This window comes from Dendroctonus ponderosae, unplaced genomic scaffold (genome assembly GCF_020466585.1).
Source record: "Dendroctonus ponderosae isolate FM_Combo_2020 unplaced genomic scaffold, Dpon_F_20191213v2 Dpon_F_20191213_9, whole genome shotgun sequence".
Lineage (NCBI taxonomy): Eukaryota > Metazoa > Arthropoda > Insecta > Coleoptera > Curculionidae > Dendroctonus > Dendroctonus ponderosae.
In genome coordinates, this window is record NW_026019116.1 from 4,133,856 (window position 1) to 4,160,473 (window position 26,618).

Here is a 26,618-nt window from a genome sequence, read left to right on the forward strand (position 1 = left end):
AATTTCCATTTCTAGCTCACATTTGAAAGTTTCCAAAAAATCTGAAAATATCAACTTGCCGCTTGCTCTGAGAGAGAATCTCCGATTCTTAAAAAAAAGTCGGGCATTTGTATGAAAATCACTATTTCCAGCTCAAGATTCAAAATATTGGCGAAAGCCAACAGTGAATGCGATTTCAACAAAATTTTCAGAATTTTCAGGCTTAAATGGTTTTCACAAATTGGAATAATTGCAAGTTGTTAAGTGTACTCAATAGAAAACTGCAGGCTTTTAAAATTAGCGTGCATTTATCAAAATGTTGATTTTTAGCTGAACATTCGAAAATTTGCCAAAAATCAGAATTGAATGCGGTTTGAACGACGTTTTCCGAGCTTTTAAACTTAAATATTCTGCATGTATTGCGAAAATTGCAAATTCTTGCATGCTTCCAAATAAAAGCTGCAAACTTTTGAAGGGGAGCGTGCAATTGTATTAAAATTTCCATTTCTAGCTCAACATTTGAATGTTTCCAAAAAATCAAAATTGACTGCGATTTTCTCGAAATTTTCAGCGTTTTAAGATTCTGTGATAGACTGAAAATATCCACTTGCTACTTGCTCTGAGAGAGAATCTCCGAGTCTTAAAAAAAAGTCGGACATTTGTATGAAATTCACTATTTCCAGCTCAAGATTCAAAATATCGGCGAAAGCCAACAGTGCATGCGATTTCAACGAAATTTTCGGAATTTTCAGGCCCTAATGGTTTTTACAAATCGGAATAATTGCAAGTTGTTAAGTGTACCCAATAGAAGACTGCAGACTTTTAAAATTAGCGTGCATTTATCAAAATCTTAGTTTTTAGCTAAACATTCGAAAATTTGCCAAAAATCAGGAATTGAATGCGATTTGGACGATATTTTCCGCGTTTTTAAGCTTAAACATTCTTCATGAATTGCGAGAATTGCAAATTCTTACATGCTTCCAATTAAAAGCTGCAAACTTTTGAAGCGGAGCTTGTAATTGTATTAAAATTTCCATTTCTAGTTCAACATTTGAAATTTTTCAAAACATCAAGATTGAATTTGATCTTCTCGACATTTGCAGCGTTTTAAGATTTGTGTATGCTGCATAGACGGTGAAAATATCAACTTGCCGCTTGCTCTGAGAGAGAATCTCCGATTCTAAAAAAAAAAGTCGGGCATTTGTATGAAAATCACTATTTCCAGCTCAAGATTCAAAATATTGGCGAAAGCCAACAGTGCATGCGATTTCAACAAAATTTTCCCAATTTTCAGGCTCAAATGGTTTTCATAAATTGGAATAATTGCAAGTTGTTAAGTGTACTCAATAGAGAACTGCAGACTTTTAAAATTAGCGTGCATTTATCAAAATCTTAATTTTTAGCTAAACATTCGAAAATTTGGCAAAAATCAGGAATTGAATGCGATTTGAACGATATTTTCCGCATTTTTAATCTTAAACATTCTTCATGGATTGCGAGAATTGCAAATTCTTACATGCTTGTGTAATTGTATTAAAATTATCATTTCTAGTTCAACATTTGAAATTTTTCAAAAAATCAAGATTGAATCTGATGTTTTCTACATTTTTAGCGTTTTAATATTTGTGTGTGCTACATCGACTGTGAAAATATCAAATTACTACTTGCTCTGCAAAAGAATCTCCGATTCTTAAAAAAAAAGTCGGCATTTGTATGAAAATCACTATTTCCAGCTCAAGATTCTAAATATTGGCGAAAGCCAACAGTGAATGCGATTTCAACGAAATTTTCCGAATTTTCAGGCTCAAATTTTTTTCACAAATTGGAAAAATTGCTAATTGTTAAGTGTAATCAATAGAAAACTGCAGGCTTTTAAAATTAGCGTGCATTTATCAAAATCTTCATTTTTAGCTGAACATTCAAAAATTTGACGAAAATCTGAAAATTGACTTTAATTTAAACGAAGTTGCCCCATTTTTTAGGCTTAAAAGTTCTCTATGAATTGGGAGAGTTTTAAATTCCCACATTAATCAAAAAATCGTTTTTTTTTTAATGGCACCTACTAACTTTTTTGGTCCTGTTGAGTTTAGTTTCTTATTGTTTGATCAATACAAATTTTTGAAACAGGACCAAAAAGTTTCGAGCTACCATTTAAAATACTGATTTTTCGACTCTTTCCGTATCAATGTTTCGTTGTGACCGGAAACCAAAGTTGAAGTTTCTAAACCAACTGCAAACTGGAAAACTTCTAATGCATGATCTACGTAAATCACCCAGTATAGTTGTTGAATTTGAGACAAATACCTGACGGAAGATTATTAGTTTCGAAACTGGCAACTATCCGAAATATGCGTGTGTTTCATGCCAATAGCCTTCTAATGTCTTTCAGCCAAATGACGCATAGTTTGGAGAAGTTTTCAGTTTGGCCTTCGTATTATAATTGAAGCATTTGCTTTAGGACAGCGGAGAATAAATAGTTTTGAAACACTGAAACGAACTAACTAATGCCTACGTTTGAACTAACTTTCGAATTTTACCCAGCGCGCGATGCGATGGCTGGTTAATGTGCTTTAATCCCTGATCGCCTAGTTAAAATTAGTTGAAGCTTTTTAACTATCTTAAGAACGCAAAATGTTAAAAGGCAGAAGAGGCTAATGTAAATTTCCTCATCAACGTGTTGATGATTATCGATCCTTAGGAATAATTGAGCTAGTTGAACACGAAAAGTGAATACTGCTTAATGCATTAAATGGCTGTTAACTCCGCAATACGACAGATCCAGCCATTCCACGTATAAACGAACCAGGATTCGGAACTTTGATTATTCAATTAAGTTTTAATTAATTTTCCGATGGTCTTCAGGTTTCCATTACATAGTTTACCCGGCACTTTACTACATCCGTTGTAATTCAATTGGTCCGCTAGAGGTTTGGTATGAATCTCCAGTTAATCAGAGGTTTCTCAAGTGGGGTGATAAGCTTTGAAAGGATGTGATTCTAGAATGGAATTCAATACAAGAAGCCTGCTTAGCGAGGAATTTAAAATATTCAACAGAGTGTGAGTGTGAACTGTATTTTGCCGCATGAATAGTCAACCTTCATGATTTAATTGAAATCCTCTTAACTCACGACCAATAAAATCGTCCCGATGGCAATCTAATTTTGGAGGCTGGAAAGTCTCCGTTAAAATCAGTGCCTTAAAAGGGGTCCCACCGAAAATTCAATAGTAAAAAACGCGACCAAGCATATCCGTTGACCCTTCTTAACTCCTAAGTAACCGTATACAGCGACGACAGAAGTAAGGTGGCCGAAAACGAATAAAACAGGATAAGCGAAATGCCGTCACACAGGAGTGGACTTGGATCTGTAAGTTATATCGCAAATTTATGTAAGGACCGAATAAACTTTTCCACGCACTAAACGGAATTAACTCACACCTGTAATTGCAACGGAAATGTTTCAAATCCTCATTGGTAAAATGAACATGAGACCTGCTCTGCTTTTATGGAGCAGTTCCTCTCCAAGAACACGTAGGAAAGGATGTCGACAAAGGCCGAAAACTTTTTAGTATCTTCAACGTTGGGGTGACGTTCTTTGGGGCATTAATATGTCGTTCCGCTGAAATCCAGAGAACGTTAAAGTCAAGTGACTGCTTGTTTGCTTTTTTCCTTCAGGGTAATCGTCCAGCGGAGAAGCTGACTGCTCTGGGATGTTTTCTAATGAAATGGGAATAAAATTGTACACTTGCACCTGTGTATTTTGCTAGTTTTTCTAACAAAAACTTGCCAAAAGAAAGGCGGCTTTTAATTGAAGAAACATGGCAATCGTACCTTACTAAATTATGAAAAATTTGAATTTTTTAAATTGCCTATCAAAAACTGGCCTTAATCCATAACCCTCAACAATCTTAGGAAAGCGAACGTGAAAATGTAAAGTCCAACCCAGAAAATTGAATAAATTTGCTTTTTGGGAACAGCGAGTTTAAATTTAGAAACATGGGAATCATACCCTATTAAATTATGAAAAAATGCCAATTTTTTTAATTTACTATCGAAAACTGGCTTTAGTCCTTAACACTCAACAAAGCCTCGAAAACCGAACGTGAAATTCTAAATTCCTATCAAGAAAATTGAATAAAATTTTGTGTTTTAGAAAACGCAATTTTAAATTGAAAAAGATGGCAACCATACCTTACAAAATTATGACAAATTTGAATTTAAAAAATGTTTCGATTAAAAACTAGGTCTCATCCTTTTAACCCTTAACAATTAATTAAATTTTGAATTTCCCGCTAATTCTCTGCAGTGTCGCGATGATTTGATAGTCTGACATTCAGTTGTCAGACTGACAAGCTAACGCAATTGAATTTATCGGTCTCCACAAAATAAGTAAAAGTTCTATGAAAAACTTCTGGAAAAGGCGAAAAATTAGTAAATCTTAAAGTGGCTGAGAGCTGAGAGAAGTGGAAATGGAAATCTCGCCTGAACTTAGACAGGTGGGCCGAATAAACCTAACGAAAAACTGACATACATTATTTTCTGCTCACCCATCAAAACAATGTTTGCTAATTTCTGATTTATTTTCCTGACTGCGTGTACTTGTTATGCTTTTCCTATCTTTCCTGGGTTTCAGTCAAAGTGTGAAGTAAAAATTTTGATTATTTCATTACCTTTCGGCGAGACAACAGCTCCATCATCAGATTTAAAATTTGCACTGAAGGAATTATTTTTTACATTTGCTTTTTGCATTTGCAGGCAAATGTAGAAAATGATTCAGACAAACTCGAGATTTTCAAGAAGGCAAAGACCTAAAAGGACGTTGATTTTTACCAATCATGAGTTTGTGTAAAATTTTAAAATTTTAAAAATAATAACAGATGATGGCGCTGTTGTCTCGCCGAAACGTAACGAAATAAACGATGTTTCAAAATTTTTACTTCACACTTTGACTGAAACCCAGGAAAGATAGGAATATCGTAATATTTGCTAAGTGCAGTTTCCAACCAAATGCCATTACAATAATTATTGTTTCGGCCCGTAATGAAGCCGAAACGAAACGGACGGCCACTGGGGAGCGATTCCAAAGGGGTAGTAAGTCAACGGGGTGCAATAGTACAATAGCCAGAGCCGCTCATAATATAAATATGTCCAAACCTGGAATGCTCGCACCCCCACTGAATGCGTTTTGATGGCAATTTTCCGATCACGGTCGCTACTGAGGGTTGCTGACTTATGTAATCGGAAAATGTGTATTTATCGAACATATAAACATGCCAATAGGGTACAGAACTGCGTTACCCGATGGTAAAAATCCTACAAGGGTACGATAATTTCTTCTTATTCTTGTGGCTGCATTTAGTCGTAATTTGCATTAAAAAATGCGAAATAAACCCCGGTATTGTTCGGTGGATATTTAAATCGGCGACTATCCTTAACAGCTGCGAATTCCTCCAAGGTAATAAATAGAGTGCTGTAGAAACAGCAAAACAATTGTATGGCCTGGTTGCAGGAAAGCGTCATAAAATTTCTCTCTCCTGGCCCCCGAAACGAGCCAGTATATCTCCTGCTTACGTTCGAAAAGACACTAAGGGCTTGCATTTCTTTGTGTTCTCTCTTTGCCCGTTCTCTTCATACCCGTCATTTCGTTCTTGTGATGAATTTTATAGGTTTTCTCCGAATTGCGCTTCTATTTAGATGCAGGCTTATTCATGAAGCGGGCCCCGAAGACATGCTAAAAACACTCATTTAACTGGCACTGTGCACACTTATTAATAATCCTATTATAACATTCGGAATCACATATCTTTCACCAAGCAGTTTTCAAACCATACCTGGAAGATTTTATGTTACTACAAGCTCATTTCACTTTTCTGCTGCTTTTATGGAGCTCCCAAGTTTACATTTGCTTTTAACCTGCTGGAACTTCAGCTATTCTCGAAACAGTTTGGTCATAAAAAGTTTCACTGGGCTCTAGATAAGTTCAAATTACGTTTCGTTTTCTACAACACTTTGCAGAGTTTTAGTGTGGCTCTCGTGTTTATCTACGAGATTTGACGTGCTCTAGATTAAGCCTATTGATAAGCGGAAGCTCTTAAAAGCTATTCAAGGCAGTGCTCTTGGCATCGATATTAATGTAATGGATTCTGATCAAGGACTGGAATTAATTATACCGAAATGCAAACACAAAGCCAGCTCGTTGCTATTCGGGTTAAAAGGATTATTCAAACATTGTTTCGCATGTAAAATGCTTCAGTTCATATTTTCCATTGTTATGAGATTAAATTCGGTCAACGGTTGGTAGACAAAGTTTCATAAGTGCACAGCGAAACGTAAGTAAAATAAGTGTTTCTGACTCGGTTAGTTCTTGAATAAAGTAATTCTAAACTATGACCTGCAAAAAAATCTCGTAAATTCAAGGCAATTTTGGAAAATTATCAAAAATTTGCCGGTGATAACTGAAAATCGAAACTTTTTTCATTTATGAAACAGGCTTTACCCTATAAAATGTATTTAAAGGCGACTTTCTGGCTCGGTTAGTTCGTGACTAAATAAATTCTAAACTACGACCCGCAAAAAAATCTCGTAAACCCAAGGCAATTTTGGAAAATTCTCAAAGATTTGCCGGTGATTACTGAAAATTTAAACTTTTTTCACTTATGAAACAGGCTTTGCTGTATAAAATATATTCAAAGGCGACTTTCTGGCTCAGTTAGTTCTTGAAGAAATAAATTCCAAACTACGACCCGAAAGAAAATCTCGTAAACTCAAGGCAATTTTGAAAAATTATCAAAAATTTGGCGGTGATTACTGAAAATCGAAACTTTTTTCATTTATGAAACAGGCTTTACCCTATAAAATGTATTTAAAGGCGACTTTCTAGCTCGGTTAGTTCGTCACTAAATAAATTCTAAACTACGACCCGCAAAAAATCTCGTAAACCCAAGGCAATTTTGGAAAATTATCAAAAATTTGCCGGTGATGACTCAAAATTGAAACTTTTTTCACTTATGAAACAGTCTTTGCTGTATAAAATATATTCAAAGGCGACTTTCTGGCTCAGTTAGTTCTTGAAGAAATAAATTCCAAACTACGACCCGAAAGAAAATCTCGTAAACTCAAGGCAATTTTGAAAAATTATCAAAAATTTGGCGGTGATTACTGAAAATCGAAACTTTTGTCATTTATAAAACAGGCTTTACCCTATAAAATGTATTTAAAGGCCACTTTCTGGCTCGGTTAGTTCGTCACTAAATAAATTCTAAACTACGAGCCGCAAAAAATCTCGTAAACCCAAGGCAATTTTGGAAAATTATCAAAAATTTGCCGGTGATGGCGGAAAATTTAAACTTTTTTCACTTATGAAACAGGCTTTGCTGTAAAAAATACATTCAAAGGCGCCTTCCTGGCTCGGTTAGTTCGTGACTAAGTAAATTCTAAACTACGACCCGAAAAGAAATCTCGTAAACCCAAAGCAACTATGGAAAATTATCAAAAATTTGCTGGTGATGACTGAAAATCGAAGCTTTTTCCACTTATGAAACATTGGTACTTGTTTCACTTATGAAACAAATTAAATTAAACTTATTTTATTTTCTGTGTGGTGTACAGGGTATCTATCCCAAAATTATGTTCAGCTTAAACAAAAGCCAGAATAACTCCGTTTGCGGCAAAAACTACATTATTGATAGGTAAAAACGTTGATTAAGAAAGTGACTCCATCAATCAACGTTTGCAATGTGAACACTTTCAGTTCGATATTAATGGCCATTTTTCGTTTTATGGCAAAACAACTTTTTCTAATTGTGAGTGAGGTTTCGCAATTGATCTGCTTGATGAAGAATATGAAATCGAGTAATTCGTATAAGGAAAAATGGTTTATTTATGGAATCTTATAAGTGAGAGTGTGGCGTGTGAGAGATTCAGTCATCAAGGCCTCATATTCTAGGCAAATTTCCATTGCACATCAAGTTTTATTTAAAAGCTAGAAGTCGGCTAGTCGGCTTCAGAATCACTTTTTCAGAAAAAAGTGAATCCGTTGACCATGCCATGGTATAAACATGTTAGTTTAGATCGTGAGGCACCTGTCTCAGGAGAATTGCCAAATAAATTGTCATCTTAAACGAAAATACAAGGCCTGCGTTCCCAATTTATACTGCTGTAAAGAAAACTTCTATAAACAGAAAATATTTGGTAGTCTTTACCATATTATGGGCTAATGAAGGAGTTAAAAAAGCTCAGAAAATTGGTCGCATAAAACCATGAGAGCCAATATGCCTTCTACGTGTAGAAGAGCAAATGAAAGGGGTTTTGGTCGATTTGAATTGAGAACGCAGCAGCTCGGAGACAATATGATCTCAATCTTGATGCTTAGTTCACGTTCGCTTTGTTGGGCTGCGTAGCCTGAATTTAAATCGAGATGTATGCAATAACTTTTTGCTTATTGTCGTTGCCTTGGCAAGCTTTTTTTTTTTAGTTTTTTGTCCTAGTAATGCGTTATTTTCCGCTGCCTCCAGTTCAAGGTTTATTTAGTTTTTCGCCAAACTGTAGCTTTTAGGCACTCGATTTGCTTCGCTGAAAAGTCGTATATGCATGGCTTTAAAACGGGGAAATGTTCCATCGCACACATTTTGTAATTAGGCACGAAATGTGAATCCATTTACAAGAATTAAGGATAATTACAAGAAACTTTATACCCCCCAAGGGCCCGGGTCTTATTGTAAATGTTGGCCATAATGTAACTTCATCGAGCATTAGTAAAACTCCTTTTGGAGCATGTTCAATTATGGAAAGTAGTTAAGTCTTTGCAGAATTCAGGTTTTACAAACGCAAATTGATCTTTAGGGAATGTTTTGAAAACCCCTGCAATCAAATTTACGTTTACAAGTGGAGACATTAGACTAATTCCGTACTTGAGTTTAAAAATTTATTTTTGTTAAATTTAACTTTTGCCTGCTTTTGTTGAAAGCGATAGAAAGTGATGTAAAAATTAGATTCGAATTATTTCAAGTTTGCTCGATTAATTCCTGTTCTGCTTAGCCGTTTCGGAAGCAAAAAATCGTCCCAAGAGACATTTGATGCGACGCTGTTTCGGATATGGCACCTAATTTGTGCCGCCTATTCTCCCTTGTCACGTATCCTGAGGGTGCTTAGTTTCCTAATAAAATGCACCTGCTGCCCGAACGCCTCCTAAGTGTGGAGAGGTTACATCACGGGAAAATCCGGCGATATTATTGGCAGTAAAATGTCATTTTGGGGTAGGAACATACAGAGTCGCACTCCCATATAACAGCTAGCAATTCTTTGCTTGGTGTGACTGGTCGAGTTTACTTCATGTCGGTAGACTTGTACACTTGGTATGGGAAAAATTGAGAATCCCGTTCAACCAAAAATATCACATCATTTAGCAGAAAACTATTCATCATTTTTTTAATTAAAATAAAAAAATAAAAGTATGGTTCCGCCCGGGATCGAACCGGGGGCCTTCTGCGTGTAAAGCAGACGTGATAACCGCTACACTACGGAACCTATACGAAAAGTAACTGCGGACTTGTATTTCCCATGGTCCCAAAGTCGGGTTCAGAGCTGAGGCAATTTTATACGCAATTTAAAAGTAGAAATCCTTTGTATGATGCCAAACACCAACGCGAATGACACGCATATTATGAATTTGGTTCATCAGATCCTTCAGTACGAATAAATCAGAAGCTCTCTTAATACGGGCCTGATTTGGATCGTTGATAGTTCGTTCTAAAGCGAGTAATTTTATCTAAAAAGCGTGTTTTGCAAAATTGAAGTCGGTTGAGAAACTTGAAACCCATAAGAGTTTGACGGTCGAAAAGACGATTTGTGAAAAGACAAGACAATTTTCTGTTTGAGATAACAGCTGAAAAGCTTTGAAAAAAGCAGCAATCGGTTGGAAAACTTGCAAGTTATGATAATTTGAAGGCCGAAAAGACGATTTTCCTAACAAAATTCTTCAAATTCTTACCTCAATTAGCTCATTTTCAAAATGGAACCTCAGACTGTTTGCAACTCAGACCTGGTTGTTCTTGGAATCAGGCTCTTTTGCTACAAGGTTGGCTCCGCATTACAATTTTTTAACCCCAAGATGTATTTTTAGGAAAAACTCAATGGTTGAAAAAAATTTGAAATTTTAATTATTTTTTGGAAATTTTTGATTTTTTTGAATTTAGACCAAAATGCCAATTTTTATTAACAGGGTTTTCCTATATTCGGAGAAAATGGAATTTGAAGTTAGAGACTTAAACTGCGACCCACATTGTTTGCACACTTAATAAATAATAATGCAATAAACAATAATGCAAAACGAGCTTAACTGTCTTGAAAAAAATCGACATTTGCAACGGTTTGGGAGATAATGAACCTTAAATGTTGTCATCCGTTCGACTAGTCCTTCTGCGCTTACCTCCACTCTTTTGTCCGTAACTTCGTTAAATCTTACGCTATTTGAAAGCTCCAAACCCTCCAAAAAGTCCAAAGACGTAGCTGTAAAAAATTGGAAAGCGGCAACATCAAGGGAGTAAAACGCGTGCGAACTCAGCGAGTGTGCAACCTTTGAAATAAAATTGAGAAATTAATATTAGTTGAAAAAGTTTATATTTATGAAGACTTTAATGCCGAATGGACGATTTTCCAAGCAAAATATTCTCAGTCAAAAAATTTCCAGTACATTTAAGGCCGAATACCCGAATTTTTTGAAGAATATAAATTTTGTCTGCGGTGGCTCCTTATTTTAATTGTGGTTTTGCTCTGCGTGTCTTTTTTTGTGTGCATGATAAATAAAGTAATATTTAATTGCATCTAAATGCCTCAAAAGAGGATCATCTCTAAATTCAATCGGATAATTATGTTTCAATCAATTTAGAGCCGTTAGCTCTAAAGTGCCTTTCTTTCATCGCTCAGTCGTGCTCTTAGCGTGGTGACAATATTCAAAATGTAATTAAAATTTTCACATATTTAGTACTGTTGATAACAATCGGTTAGAATTAAGGTAAAAATCCGTATTTAACAGTATTTATTGCGTTTATTTTTCCATTGCTGCCTCAGAATGATTCGGAACCATTTATTTCGCCAATTAGTCAAAGAACAACCTTCGAAATATACAAAATTATTTTAACTGGCCAACCGAGATTAGGATTATAGGCCTACCAAAACCCAAGAAACAACCTGAAATTGTGACTGATACAATCACATTCTTAGTATTGGTAACCGAACCCGGAAGAATGAAAGATATCTTGATTTGGCATCAACAATACCTGTGAGCATTCGACTTAATTTTGATTATATCTTGAGTTCGACAGAGCCAACTATTCATAATTAATTGATCCCGTTTTTTTCTCCTTGGCGTTCTTGACACAACAATAACTGAAATATGAGGCCGGTTTCAAATACCCGACAAAACGCCTTCGGAGTAGCTGTGCACATAATTCGCAAGTATTTACCTACTTTTTTTGACGTAATTGAAGTTTTGAGTAGCAAAAAAATTATGATGGAGCAAACAGCCGTCTTGTATACCTATATATTTTTGCCTTGTCCCGTCAAGTTTGTGCAACGCAACTGTAACCAAATTTCCCTTAACCGACTACGTTCAAATCGCTTTAAAGACCATTGTTGGAGAATAAATCGGGATTGAGTCCATTCATTCTTATTTGAATGGTGCGGCACGTCTGGTAATGGAATTGAAAGTGGGGAATGCGTTTACAGTGTGAACACGTGTTTTTCTCCTTGACTTTATGGAAATCATCCATTTTATTGTCGGTTTGCTAAATCAGTAATGAGGGCAATAAGGCCCACAAACTATCGGATGGAGCAAATAATTGTCCCAGCGTTCCACTCGTTTTTCTCTCAAAATCACCTACCTACTCAATATTCATGACCCAAACTTGGCGGATTTTGGAACGCGCCAGTTATAATTAAGGCTTAAAATGGAGAACGAAACCCAATCTGGCGTGGAAAAAGCTTTACTCAAAATGCAGCGCAAACATAGCTAGAATCCCAGCGATTTAAAGCAGTCGAGATAATTTGTAGTGGAAATTCGCATAGACGATGTTATTCATGATTTTCGGATTGTTTCCGAATATAAAGCTTATTTAAAGCCTTCCTCATGGATTTTCGCGAAGGTTTAGCACGAAAATCACTATTCAATCAATAATTCCATACTGACAAACAAAAGCTATGGCTGTAAACTGATCGCAGACTGGATTTCCGGTTATGCGGCAATTCGACGTCCGAGAAACGGAAGAGCTTCGAGAAAGCGGTGGAAAACCGAAACCGGCGCCGGACAGCTTTCCAGTAAATATTTGGAGGAAAATAATCAACCGAAAGATTTCATCGAGTCAAACACTTAGAACCTCGGCAAATTTTATATAAGTTTCTTCGCGTAAATGGTTTCCACCACAATCCCAAAAGAGTTATTTTAGAGTTAAATTAAATAGAATCCAGCTTATGGGCGTTTCCAGTTTTTGTCCAATTAGATCGACCAAACAATTTTAAAGCAAATGGTAATTTAGTTTGATTTTATTCATAACTTCGTCTCCCCTGTCTATTCCATTTTCCATCAGCGAAAAAGCTAATAATGGGGGCCCATTCAGGAGAATTGGTGTAAAATTAAAAATTAGCTCTTTATACACAACTCCTCATTTTCGAAATAAAATTAAACTGGTGTCTGCCGTCTCGCCGGAAAATTAATAAAGAGCCTCAGGCCAAAACAGGCAATTACATGCTTGGGTTGTCGGGAGGAGTTTTGTCATATTTTAGGCGTGTGGAAAATAGAAAGTCTCTTGCCAACTAAGCGAAAATCATGTTCTGACGATATCAAGAATGAAAACACTGAAAATATGGAAGAAATCACCAACATTTGTAAAAATTTGTAAGCGCAGTTTTACATATTTCACTGCTGTGCATAATTTGAGCGGGTATGACACACACTTTATATTTCCAGAAACTTTTTTTGGGAGTTTCCTAAAACGTATGTTCAGTGCGAAGGAATATTTGAAGCTAAAAGTGGCCGTTCTTACTGAAAGATCTCGAAGGATTTTTTTTATCGCGCCAAAGTGATTCCTACATAAAACGTTTCCAAAATACTATTAATGCTCTTGCTTATCGGACGGATAGTCGTTAATCCAACTATTTTACGACAATGCATTATTCCATACCCGAAAAGTTTTTATTTGCGAGTGGAGAAAGGCTGCCACCAAACTGATAAGAATTATATGTGCTTGTTGTGTGGAAAATGTTTGAAACTTCTATTCACTTTTAGGCGTATGATTTTTGAGTAGAGAATGGAAAAAAAAATTTCGTCCCTGGATTTATTGTGCCAAAATCCTAGAACACTTAAGATATGGCAGTTTAGGTGATTGAATCGATGATAATGAAAATCTGTCTCTGGCTAAGCTGAGAGTGATGTGGCGCCGTGATATGAATGCAAATCAAAGTTAAAATATTCCTGAAAAGATTTGCCAAGTTAAATAATATTTAAGGAACTTTTTCAAATCTAATTCAATTCCAGCTGCAGAATAAAATCGAGAAACGTCTGAAAAATAAACGCTTAATAAATTGCCCTTCAGACGTAATTTCCGTTATTTTAACAAGTTTTCGTGAGTCGACTGAAAGGAAATTTGCCCTAAGATGGTGGATTGTCGTTTAACGGGAATTATAATCGGAAAAACCCAGTGAGCACATGTTTAATTATAATCCATTCAAATGATGCGTCGATGCATATGGAAATAGGCACGAAACAAGAACATTTTACATTTTAATTAGTCGCAGAAATTAAGTTCAGTTGAAAACACGCAGTAGCGCGTTCTAATTGAATTTGAAACGGAACACGCTTCTCCAACTCGAGTTTTGCCTCTTCAGGATAGAAAACGGTGCCGGCAAGAATATCTGGCAAGTTATTAGTCAGAGCTTATTTAATTCTCGAGCAGCCGCTCAGGATAGGAAAGTGTAGCCAACCCATCTGGGAAAGTTAATGAAGCCAACACATGCAAGGCAGTATTTAGAATTCAGATATTTTTCAAGCTTAAACTGGTTATTGCATCAAATCAATGAGAACAACTAACAGAACATGAAGGGTGTCCACTTCTGAAAAAAGTATAACAAAACTTTTTCGATAAGGTAAATAACGGCATTTACTGGAAGTCTTCACGAAAGGAACGAAAGTTTTGGCAGGTATAAAAAGATACCTTTCATATACTTCGGAAACTTTGCTGTCTCTTGACGGGGGTTAACAGTGTGCGGATTTGTGGGTGAATACAGACCCCGACTTGGTCGGAGGTCTTGAGAAACTTCTTTGGCATTGTGGAACACGTTGGAATTGACGCAAGCGAACGTGAAATAGTAACATTTCCCTTTTAGGAAATGCGGTTTTAAATTGAAAAACATAAACATGTCAATCGTATCTTATTAAATTATGAAAATCGAAAGTAGCGAAAAATGCCAAAAATTTGTGAATCATAGTTACAGTGATTTAGAAGTGGAAATGGATCAAATCTGAGACTTACATATTTCGTTATTTACCTAGATACTTTTTTATTAGTATTATTGACCTAGGGAGATAAATACGCCTCCTCGCTAGGGAAATAGAGTATAATAAAGTAATATTGGACTTCTCACGTTAGTAGTAAAATGAGTTGATTAATATCAGAGTGCCACCTTTATCAGTCAGTTAAATCATTATCAGACCATTTAGGAAATTGAGGTAAGTAATTGTTTTCATTATCTAATGACTCCTTCATATTTCTCACTAAACTTATACAGGATGATTCAAAATTGGCTTCATTCCTTTTAAGGGGTGATAGAGGCTCCCTTGGGGAGTACGAGAAAAATTTTGAATTTTTGTTTTATTTCTACAAGATATTAACAGTTAAAGATCGAATTTCAACTTTGTTATTAAGCATAATTTTGCAATTGTTCCATGTTTAATTGGTGGCATATGGGAATACTTAAGCATTCAAAAAGAGAAATTACGATCTTTGCCTCAAATTACGAAAAATTTTTATATCAAAAAAGTTCCCTTCTACCATTTTTTGATGAAAAAGCACAGCAGCAATAATGTTTTTTGTCATTAACAGATAGTTACAGGTGGATAGCCCTGGTCAATAATAACAATACATTTGTCAAACTGTGACTTGCTTTGAATTTCCTTTCACGAATTTGCGAATATGCGATTAGTTCAGGGGAAATGCTACAGTAAYATARCAGAAGCTGAAAGAACTCACGCCAACAAAAGGCGAGGAGAGTGGTTTCAGGAAGATAATGGACGRCAATMGATGTTCGGGTTCCAGGCACAGAGGAACAAGTATTGGACATAATCGAATCAGGGCCTTCCAGGGGTACTCAGAGCACAATAACTGACACTTTCCCGAGCACCAAATAAATACCGAGGAAGGGCTACATTCCTACCACGTTTGTCCGATACACACATCACAAGGAGATACATACAAATGGAGCAGGAGTTAATTAACTGAATACGAGAAGCTGCTTGATAAGGTGGATAATGAGATGATTACCCAGGCACTAGCTTGTTTGGAGTTAACCATTCAAATGTTTGGTGTTGTATGGATTATTTATGTAAACACCAAACCCCGCAGAATTCGTGGTTATGAGAACAGGTTGACATTTCGAAAGTACGTTCCGTCATTCAACGATTCCTGTTGAGTTGACCGTTTATCCTTGTCTATCTTATTGTCACTGTATAATTCCATGGTTACAGGAGTTTCAAATAATTACGGAGCAACAGGTATTTGCGCAATGTTAATTAGACAGATTACCTTGAAAAACATTGCTGCCGTATCTCTGATATAGTTTTTGCAAATTTCTCAGTTTTTAATAACAATTAATTTCTTTTACTATTTTTTCTGTACTCCTATAACAGCGCCAGACAACACCTCCAGAGGAATGACGCCAATTTTGAATCACCCTGTATAAGTACAACAAATGTATTCAATATATGTACGCAAAGTTCTGCACTCCAGGATGCGGACTTTATTAAGTGATAAATGTCCCTTTTACAAACCAACACCTATAAAACACTTAGTGGCATCTTAGTGGCAACGATTTAATTTCGGTAACAAAAGCCAATTAGCTCTTCGGTATTCCAATACAATTAGTCAAGATTATTTCAACAAATTCTCGATAATGATCCTCCAGATGCCTAATTTATAATTAGTCCTTCCTGCTCTCAGGCATCGTTCGGCAGGCAATTTTGCTGCCATGCCGAAATATTACCACTTTGAGTAAATTAAATATGTTAAGCTTGTCTCCATTGGTTGCTCTTATTGAGATCAGAAGCTAACTGAAGATTAGAATTTTCCTGCATTTGCTCAGTTACGCTGCATAAAGAAAACAACTTTTATTTTTCGATAAAATCGCCTCCAAATTATTTAAAGTAATTTCAACTAAGGCAATTAACAAAAGCTTCGGGCGGGAAGTGAAAACTTTCGGAAACTTAGATAAGTTTTCCGTGAACTATGAATATTCGGTTGCTTTTGTTGGTTTTAGTTGAGGTCAGAAACAACAGAACAAATCAACTGTCCGAATATATTTATTAAGTGAGCTCAAACTAGGTGTTTAGATGACAAAAATAAATAATTCCCCGACGGAATGAATGAAAAACGGGTGTTTCGATTATTCTGTTAAACACAAAGCAACGATTTTTTAACATTAATTAGCTGCCGCTCTGATGAAAACTGTCGATTTTTGGATCAAACAAGTACTGTCTTCGTATCCCGCAGAAAAGGGCGACCCTAACAAAAGAGATATTTCGTTGATCCATAATTTATATTGCTTAACTTTGTTTTTTTCCCCGGCAGCTTCAGCCTTGACAACGATAAATTATAAAGTTTTAATAGAACGTGAGGGGTGATTTTTTATCATTTGTGGGGAAAGGACGAGCAACGAAGTAATGATTTATACTAATGGCGTTTCATTGGGTCGAAATAAGCCCAACTGTCCCAAACTCATCGAATTGATGACTGCTTTTTCCAGGCACTTTTTTCCTAGTCAAATGAAAATGATTTAGCGTTTAAAGTGAAATAGTTCAATGGCAACTGTATTGAGTTATCTAAGCTCGGAAAATACTCAGCGCGCTGAGGCGATATCTCAATCAGCTCTATTCGGTTTCCAAGTGGTATTTTGTCTAAAAGTTCCGCAGGAAATAAAACGATTGCGAAATCCATATAAAAGATTACCCATAAATTTTGATTTGTACCAAATTCAAGGTTTACGACAAAAGGCGCGGGCCAATAATATTATTTATTGGTGTTAAAATATTTCCTTTAAGTATTTTTAAAAACTGGAAATGAATTCAAATCAAACCCACATCAGGTAGACACCAGCTCTTCAACGGCGCTTTTCTATCGGCCAACAAAAGCAATTTCAAATCAATTGCACTTTAAAAGTGATTTTTTTACTTGAGTGAAAATTCCATGTTTTATTTACCCTTCCTGTTCGGTTTATAGGATTTGATAAGAAAGTTGCTTTGTTTAAGAAATCCCATTAAATCTACAAAGCTTTGAAACTTCAGGGAGACAATGCAAAAATAATACCGTGAGTTTTAAACTCTGACAAGAAATTTAATATTCTTTTATGGTTTTCAATAGGACTACTTGGGAGCAGTGCTCAGTATTAAAATTGTGTTTATTCGGGTCTTATGACCAATTTTGCTGCAAAGGTTTCACAAAACTAGTTCAGACCAACTAGGGTAGTGCAATTACAATTGAAGGATTTGTGCATATTTTTTACGTTTCTACCCAGTTTTAACGAGACCAATTTTATATGGCGTGACAAATCAAATGTGTTAAGTTCACCCTTAATGGGCCGCTTGTCTCCGATTCCAATCTAAAGCACGTTGAAAAATGCGTAAAACAACAGCTATTTAGTTCAGTTTTGAACTGATAAAGTAAAAGGGGTTGAATGGTGTCCATCTGGAAATTGAAACGTCGAATTCGACTCCGGATATTTCGCGTGGAGACTTAGATTTTCCATTGCCATCAGTCGGTCGACCAACATGTTGCAACTAATCTTCCTGCTGCTATTCCTTCTGTCACGACCATGCCAGTTTGAGACCCATACGGCAGCCGTTTTAAGCTGCTTACGATTTTACCGGCCAAGTTTGGCCGTGATTTTTACCTGCTGGAAATGTCCAGGTAGATTTTACCAAATTCAATTAATCCTGCAGCGAAGTCTATCCGAAATGTGATTTACTCTAGACGACGTGCATTTCTAGATAAAGTTAGGTTGCACAAAGCGATACTGGAAGAGAATCTCAACATGCGAGTGGTTTTCGCAAAAGCGCGAGTCGATGCATTCGAAAATATCAATACGAAGAGATATGAAAAATTCACTTATTTTTTGGATATGCAATGCCCGGATTCTGCGGATATTCTCGATAAGGTAAATTAGCTCTTGATTTCGTTGTTGCAAGATGTCTGATCGGAAATACTCGATTTCAGGCTTCTAATGTGAACCGCTTTGGAAAATTCGAGTTCACCTACAGCTGGTATCTGCTATCGAAAGTCAACCAGGAGTTGGAAGACATTTTCCACATTTTCACAAGGTTTAAAACTAGAATGGACATGGATGTCAAAGTTTTAGCCGTTGATGATTTCGGCCGTTTCGAAGTATCTGAAATATTTAATCCCGGTATTAACGTGGGTTTAACGACAAGGTAACAATGCAGCATATTTTGTCAGTCCAGTCGGATTAGATTTTTTCCAGGCACTAAATGGATTAAGGTGAAAGATTGTGGGAAGTTGTGCGTAAGAATGCCCGAATATCGGGACAAAGGACATTGTTTAAATAGTCAAAGAGAGTGCTAGTTTTTTGCCCATTACTTTTCAACGCTGCTGCCATTGATAAAAAGTTTATTACTTTGTCCAAGTATTAAAAATTCCTACAAAATGAGTCAAACTAAATTAAAATCCGCCCAACAAAAAACTACTGATTTTTTCGTTTTTTTTATGATTAATTTGGTTTTGCCTCTAAAAAATCGTACTAAAACTTTTTTTGAAGATCTTAGTGCCCTTTTAAGTGGTATAAATTTTAGCTTAAAATATTCATATATTTTTGTTCATTCCTATTTGTTATGTACAAAACGGTTCTACAGATTCTACAGTTTTGTTGAGACGTCGGAGATACTCTGGGGGTCCATTTTACTCTTAAAGAGTTTTACTAGAACGCACAATAAAGGAAAACTTGATTACTGACGGGTAAACTGTTTAAACATAAACAGTTTCAACATAAGTTGACAATCAGGAATTTTAATGTTATAAGTTAAAGAGTAAATTATTTTCAATTTTTTTATCAATTTTCAAACTTCAGAAAATTTCATAGTGAGAGGTTTTTGAACTTCAACTTTATTAATTACAGAAATTAACGCTGGAAATGGCGACATGGAGATGCAATTTAGGGATTTAAATCGTGTTTTTGAGATTAGCGGCCAAACGTGACCTACTAACTGAAAACGTTCAATGGCAGAGTTGTTGATAATAAAGAAAATCAAAAATTTTCGTTTTCAACATTTTTCGACAAAATCTCAAATTAACTGTCGATGAAGAAAGTAAGAGAATGAAAATTCTGCTTGCAGAAGAATAAAGTGAAAGTTGATCTGGGTGACACTGTGTTGAGTTGCGCTTTTGAGTTAATAAGTTATAAGTAATTTATTAAAAGGGATTAAAGCTTTACGAGACCCGAGATTAGAATTTTAACAATTAAAAGCAAAAACAAAGTTTTTTTTCCCAGCAACTAAGCTACTGCATTGTGTGCATTGAATTTGGGAAGCACTGCGCCAACTCAAAATTCACTGACCTTCTTTTTCTGTAGAAACGATTGCTTGAAAGTACGTTATTTTTTTGGTCTAATACCGGAAAAACCGGAAATTTTGAACAAACTTAAAAACTCTTCAGAGCGGTGAGGGTGACGAGTTTTCCAGATAGTTGATTATATGTACGTTTTTGCTATTATTGATCTTTTTTTGGGCAAACTTTAATATTTTTGAACAAAAAAACAAGAGAATTTAGTTTCGATTTTGTCCCAAATTCAAAGATAAAACGTGTATTAGAAAAAGATGCCACAAGAAGACAAACAAGACTGTTTATCTTCTGACTTTATCTTATGACATCTAAAGCTATAAAGACGACAAGTTTTTTTGTAAAATTGATCTCTTAATTTTTTTTGTTTGGGAGACTTTCGGTTTGTTAATATTTTGCTGTTCGAAAAATAGCGTTTTTCTGTTTAGAAAAAGAGTTTGCTTAAAAATATTGACCAAAAGTTCGGAATTGAAAAAAAAAACCTAAGTATTCACAGCGACGAAGGTGAACAGTTTTCCAAATAATGGAGTATAAACTTTCGCTTGTTCTATTCGGGAAACTACTTTTGGAAAAAAACCAGGAGAAATTATTATGGTTTTGTCCAAAAAAGCTGCAAAAGTGTTTTGAACAATTTTTACAAGGCGGTCAGGGAGGTAAATACTTGAACATTTTCAATACTTTCAGTAGAACTTTAGAAAATAAAGCGTTTTAGCGTAGAAAGAAAAGTGGATGGACCTCAAATTGTAAAGATTTTTTTACCTTCAGAGCGATGAAGGCGGCAAATCTTCCAATAATTTTTTTGGACGCTTTTACTCTGGTAGTTTTTTCAATAAAATGTTTATTTCTTTCGGTAAAAATTAAATTCATTTATTTGGTTTTTTGGCACATTCGAAGCTGAAAAAGATTTTGTAAAATTCGCTGTAAAGCGGTGAATGAAGCGAATCATCTAACAAAATTAATTTTATCATTTTTGGCTAGAAAGACTCCATGATTTCCACAAAAGAAGAAAAGCATCAGAAAATAACGGTTTTTTTCGCTTTTGATTAAAAACATTTACTTTTGTGATCGTTTCTTGAGAAAACCTTAATGATTTTCGGGAAAATACGGAAAAAAATTATTTTCGTTTTTGTCCCGAGTGCGACGCTGAAACAAGTTTTCGTAAAATTCTTACAAAGCTAGAAAATGTAGTTTGTCATTTTTCGCGTAAATGACCTTTATATTATCAGTATTTTTAAGTAAAACGCTACAAAATATAGCGTTTTTTGAGTAGAAAGTAAAGCAAAAAAAAATCCAGTCAAAATTAAAAACCACAGTTTTTTACCACTTACAGTCTGCAAAGGGATGGGACTGACAAGTTTTCCAAATAATTTATTACAAACTTTTGCTTATTCTTCCCGTTTTTTAGTAATAAATTATTTGATTTTTGTCCCAAATTCGAAGCTGGAAAAGGATTTAAAAACTTTTTCCAAAGTGGCGAAGGAAGCGAGTGTTTTAATATATATTTTTTTTCATTTTAAATGTCTAAATTTTGACAATTACAACTTGCAAAGTATAGTTGACGACGTCACTTTGACAATTTCATTGTAAAATGTCCTATTTTAATTTTGACAGGTTTTAAGTGAATTATTGCTCAAAAACAACTTTGATAGTAGTAAGATAACGTAAAAATTAAGTTTAAAACGCACTAATTGACAGTGAAAATTAAAAAACACGAAATCTAGACGTAACGGGCTGAAGTAGACCAGATAAAACGACCCCAAGACCGCCAAAACTGGTATAAATAGTGCAATTCCAGGTCTAGACTTGTTATTATTTATTTTCTTTTATATTATTATATACGAAAAAAATCGTGCTTATTCAACACCAAAAAAGACATAATTTTGCAGATTTCCTTTATAACTTAAATTATTTTTGGGGGAGAAAAAAAATTCTTAAAAATTGGTTTCTTACCATTTGGACCGTTAATTTGAGGTTTTGTCAAAAAGTGTTGAATACAACAGTTTAAGATTTTGTTATTATCGACAAATCGCAAAAACTCGTTATCAACCGTTAAACCGCATCCCCATTTCACTTTCATCCATTTAGCGCCCGAAACACGCCTTTCAAAGTCTAATCGAACTGGATTCTATAGGAGAATTGGAAAACTGCAAAACGGTTCAGTTATTATCGATAAAAACTGGTCGTACTATGAATCCCGGATGAATATGACTGGCGTCTTGATCCGTTCGGCTAATGTGGTAAATCCGTCCTTGGTTTATTTCAAATTCTACTCAACTTAAGCATTCATTGCAGATTCGATATCCCTTCACCACATCCTTCGACGAATACATGACTGATCCAAAGCTAATGAAATATGATATTTACAGCAAGTTTCACTATCAGTTGTTCCAGGGCTTAGTTCATATCCACGGATTTGAGTGAGTTTTAATTTAATCAATAAACTGTAATGACTCAGCTTTGAACTGGTTTCAACTGAGCTCTAACTACAGGTACAACACAAGTTTACCATTTTCTTGGTTCGGCAACACTTCGAGTGGTGAAGACGGTGGGTTGGCGAAAATGTTATGGGACGATACGATCGACATCAGTAGCGCTGGTTGCATTTTGAGGCTTTTGGACTCGGACCGAATAGACTTCTATGACTACATAATGCCGTATTACAAGTTCAGGTACTGGTGGTCCCAATTTCGAACAGACATCGTTCATTTACGGCATCAAAAATCGTTTAGGTCCTGCTTTTTTTTTCGCAATCCCGGAGTCGTAAAGCCGAACTTCTACGAAGCATTAAAGCCGTTTGACAAACAATCCTGGATCGTCACTCTCTACGTAACCGGAATAGTGTGCATATGCATTGAAATTGCTCATTTTGTGGAAACCCGTCATAGAGGCGGCGACTTGCAAAACTCTAGCTGTAGCTTCCGCTCCCTGTTTGTCGTTGTTGCCGTGTTTTCCCAACAGGGTACTTATTGATACCCCACTTTAACCATCCATATGGAAGAGGATTTGATTTCAGGCTTGGGAACGATTCCCAGTAGCATATCGACCCGGATTATACTCCTGCACCTTCTCATCTGTTCAGTACTGCTTTACAACTACTACACGTCGAGCTTAGTATCCTCGCTGATCAGTACTGAACCGGAAGTTATGAAAACCATAAAAGAACTACTGGAAAGCAACCTGAAAGTTGGCATCGAATTGCAGCCATACACGATCACCTACATGTTGGACAGAGGTGAGCTTCGACAGCCTCAATAAATTCATCTTCAATTCCATTGAGTCGTTATGCATCTGTAGTTAAGGAGGATCACTATCTCAACCAGTTGAATCAATCAAAGATCTTCTATCGCAACACCCCGAACATTTTTACTGCCGAACAAGGAATCCGATTGGTGCATCAGGGCGATTTTGCATTTCATACCGAATCTATTACCGCCTATCCTTTGATAGCTGACACGTTTGAACAAGAGTCCGTATGCAATCTGGCGGAGATCATTCTGATCAATAGCGACACCTCGCTGATGGCTCAGAAAAAGAGCCAATACAAAAAACTATTCCAAGTTAGGTGAGTGTCTTAACTTTTTTAACACAGGCAATTTGAATTTTGCTTGCAGCCTAAGGAAAATGTGGCAAAGTGGAATAATACGAAAACTGCACAAAACATGGGTGGTCAGCAAACCTGAGTGTCTCTCCAGTGCAAGGATCATTTCCGTAGGAATTAACGACTTGTTCCTGCCGTATTTTCTATTAGCAATGGGTGTATTTGGAGCTTTATGTAGTTTAATTTTTGAAATAACGTGGAAACGAACACGATTTTGGCGTTAAATGGTCATATGAGTTGCGTATAGGCAACCCTTATGATCCCTTATACGCAAGTTTAAAAGTCCAAACGCCCCTGGTGGCTAAGATTATAACTATACGTTAACTAGTAATTTGACATTTGTTTTGTTGACATTGGCGTCACATTGGTGTTTGTGATTTGTTTTGGTTCCTTCTAGTCAACTATTGCAAGATTTTAAAGAAATAGAAACAGACCGAAAAGTGTTTTGTCAAGTATTGTTTTATTTGAACTGACATATATGTCAGCAACCCCAATAAATAAACAAGTCTCAACTGTCACTCGACAACTAGTAATTTGACGTTTCGCAGCGCAACCATCGGTAGTTGACCTATCAAATTTCTAAATCTATCATAACTGATACCGGGTGGTCCTCAACTAATGTAACAAAATCCACAAAAATTGTGATGATGTGTGAACTCAAATTGGTTCCCTAATATTGTCGTAAATTGAGATTTTTATCGTGGACCACGGACAAAATTTGTTTTACATGGCAGTTGACAGCTTGAAGATATATTTTACCTTCTACTGCTTGTTTGAATTTATTGAAAATACCCAGACATTTATTTTCGAATGGAAAAATGCGCGTTATGGATGAAGGAAACCGCGGCAGAAGACGGAATCAGAATTTTTTTTTTTCAATACGGCAGTCATTTATTTAAAGGAGTAATAACTGTATTGGAGTCAGAGGAGTTCAGGTTCAACAAGAGAAATTGGTACGGACTTTACCAATACTAATGCGATTTATTTAAAAATGCTCCTTACAAAAATACGATGCTAAATGTAAATTTTCAAATTGCGCGCCGTTCACCGGGGCAAGGAACTGAGAGGATACTCGCAATAATCTGTGCCGCCGCTAGTGGCACGTTAGGAGACACTGTCTAAACTGAGGCTGCAGTTACCTACTATAGCGCAGACTAGTTTGTCTGATACATCCTAGATGGTGCTGGAATGAACAAAATTGAATTTTTCTTGCGCTGATTTTCCACCGGTGAAGGAGCAGTTTGAAATTTTCCCCATGTCTTATTTTTGTATGTCAGCTGAGTTTTACGGTGGTTAAGGGTTAAAGGTGGAAAAAGTTCCATGAACATGGTCCAGAATTGTGATTTTTATCAGTTTATAAATTTGGCCATTTAGGGCGATGTGACCTACGTTTACACCCACCACCTATCCAGATTTATCCAAATCGACTCGGAAACCGACTAAAATTAGGCCAAAATTGGAACATTCCGGCGAATCAACAGACGCTCTCCCAATCAATAAAGTCCCGCAAGATTAAGCCAACTAAATTTAGGCTTGTTTTTGAAATTTACATTTAAAGCGTGAACCTCTTGAACCCAGGCCAAGTATATTGCCAATTTTGAGTCGCCCCCGACAAGGTGCGGCGTATCTAAACACGTTTTTCTCCTTACATAAACGGATTTTTCAGCAAATTCGATTTGATACATACAGAGCCCGGTGCATTGAACAGAAAATGTGCAATTTCCCCCACAAAAGACTGCTTTTTTATGCATCGAGCTTTGGAAATAGCCAAATATATAACACTAAACAAATATTTTCTTGATTATTTCACGCGCTGAATGGCACGGGGGTGAATCCTGCCTAATACGAGCAATTAAAGGTTCGCTTTTAATTGTTTGCGTTCGCAGCACGCTTTTCAACTATCAACCCTTTGAAAATTCAGTTGTTTCCTGTTGCTTCAAATGGAGAAAAATGGAATTATTTGGGATTTTTCCTCGAGAGCGAATCACGTTTTCCGTCGTCCTGCTGTCGATCAGCAGGTTCTGCCGATGCATTAGTGGATCCTTCAACTGCAGGATGGTTTTCCAATGGAATTATTAGTGATTGCGATGTTTTTCCTCCCGAACGGGTGCAACACTTTATTTTGGTTGCTTTGAATACAGCGACTATAATCAGCTAATTATGTTTATGTCTATACGGCTGGAGGGAAAAACATGCCGATTATACTCATTAAGTGTAATAAGTAAGGACTTGTTCCATAGGTCAGTAACACTGTTATTATGTTGTTTGTTGCCCGCTGGGGGCGAATATTTCAATCGTTCGAGCCGATTTTATTTTCGCCTTGTTTCACTCAAGAGCCAATTTGTCAACGTTCTGTATAAAGATTCAATCAAGTGGTCTTGAAATTTTGGCTGGATGGAGGACCAACACATTTTTACGAACGAAACTGGGAGTTACCCATTTCCTTGGGTGACTTTTTTGCCATTTTTGCCATATTTTGCCCCGTTGAAGGTCAAAGAGGCAAAAAGTCCCGATGGTTTAGGTCAGGTAATCGCAGTGGCGCAGCCATCGCTCCTCCTCTTCCAATCGATCAATTTTCAGCATTTTATGGGATGTTTGCTGTTTATGTCCCCATTATGATTATCTTTAAGAAACTGACTTTGTAATTTGAGTTTATTTTGTTACTTTCGGTGACAAGGATTCGCTTTGCACGAATTTTGCCAGAATGTGGTGAAATGCTTGTTTGGAATGAGTTCCGTAATTTGGGACAGTTTTCGTCGTTTTTTATCACCGTTTCAAGAAAGATTTAGTTTAATTACTGTGATAAAATAGCGGGGGCAAAGTTGGGCTCGATTAATCGCTCTCAATGATGTTGTTGATCCCAAAAGGGGGTTTATGAATGAATGATTTGCCTCTATATTAATGTTTTCGATTATCAGATGTCAATCGTTTCGAATATTGTGCATTCGCTTGCTTGATTTGACCCCCGACTACCTGAGAAACGAACGGGCATAAAGAAAATGTGCGAAAACATTCGCCAGTCTGATTAAGAGAAAATTACCGCGCCCGTGCAGTTCATCAGCCCCGGCTAATAAAAGGGCAAATTTATGAGTAGGTTGGGAGAAAAAACACTCCTCCTCGAAGACGTTGGCTTTGCGACAACCGGAGAAGAGCCATTCGATGGAACAAATGAGCACGGAATTAAGCCTCAAAGCTCTGGAAAAAATTGATAATA

At 36.2% G+C, this 26,618-nt stretch overlaps 1 protein-coding gene and 1 non-coding gene across 2 annotated transcripts; one reads left to right on the forward strand and one right to left on the reverse strand.

Moving 5' to 3' along the window:
- Window positions 1–9,429: 9,429 nt before the first annotated feature.
- Trnav-uac lies at window positions 9,430–9,502 on the reverse strand. The gene has a single exon. It is a non-coding gene; the product is annotated as a tRNA-Val (tRNA).
- An 8,977-nt stretch (window positions 9,503–18,479) lies between these two features.
- On the forward strand, window positions 18,480–23,856 carry LOC109541696 (ionotropic receptor 75a). The gene is made up of 8 exons (XM_019910618.2): window positions 18,480–18,665; window positions 21,938–22,043; window positions 22,099–22,223; window positions 22,296–22,475; window positions 22,536–22,765; window positions 22,820–23,038; window positions 23,101–23,368; window positions 23,418–23,856. Exons 1-8 carry the CDS (start codon window positions 18,568–18,570, stop codon window positions 23,626–23,628), a joined length of 1,437 nt encoding a protein of 478 aa, XP_019766177.2. The 5' UTR covers window positions 18,480–18,567; the 3' UTR covers window positions 23,629–23,856.
- Window positions 23,857–26,618: the final 2,762 nt, after the last annotated feature.

Bases quoted from the DNA above. Each gene is read 5' to 3' on its own strand.
- LOC109541696 (XM_019910618.2), top strand. From the start codon at position 18,568: ATGGACATGGATGTCAAAGTTTTAGCCGTTGATGATTTCGGCCGTTTC. The intron at 22,044-22,098 runs GTAAATCCGTCC...CATTCATTGCAG, and splicing joins TGATCCGTTCGGCTAATGTG to ATTCGATATCCCTTCACCAC. The intron at 23,369-23,417 runs GTGAGTGTCTTA...TTTTGCTTGCAG, and splicing joins AAAAAACTATTCCAAGTTAG to CCTAAGGAAAATGTGGCAAA.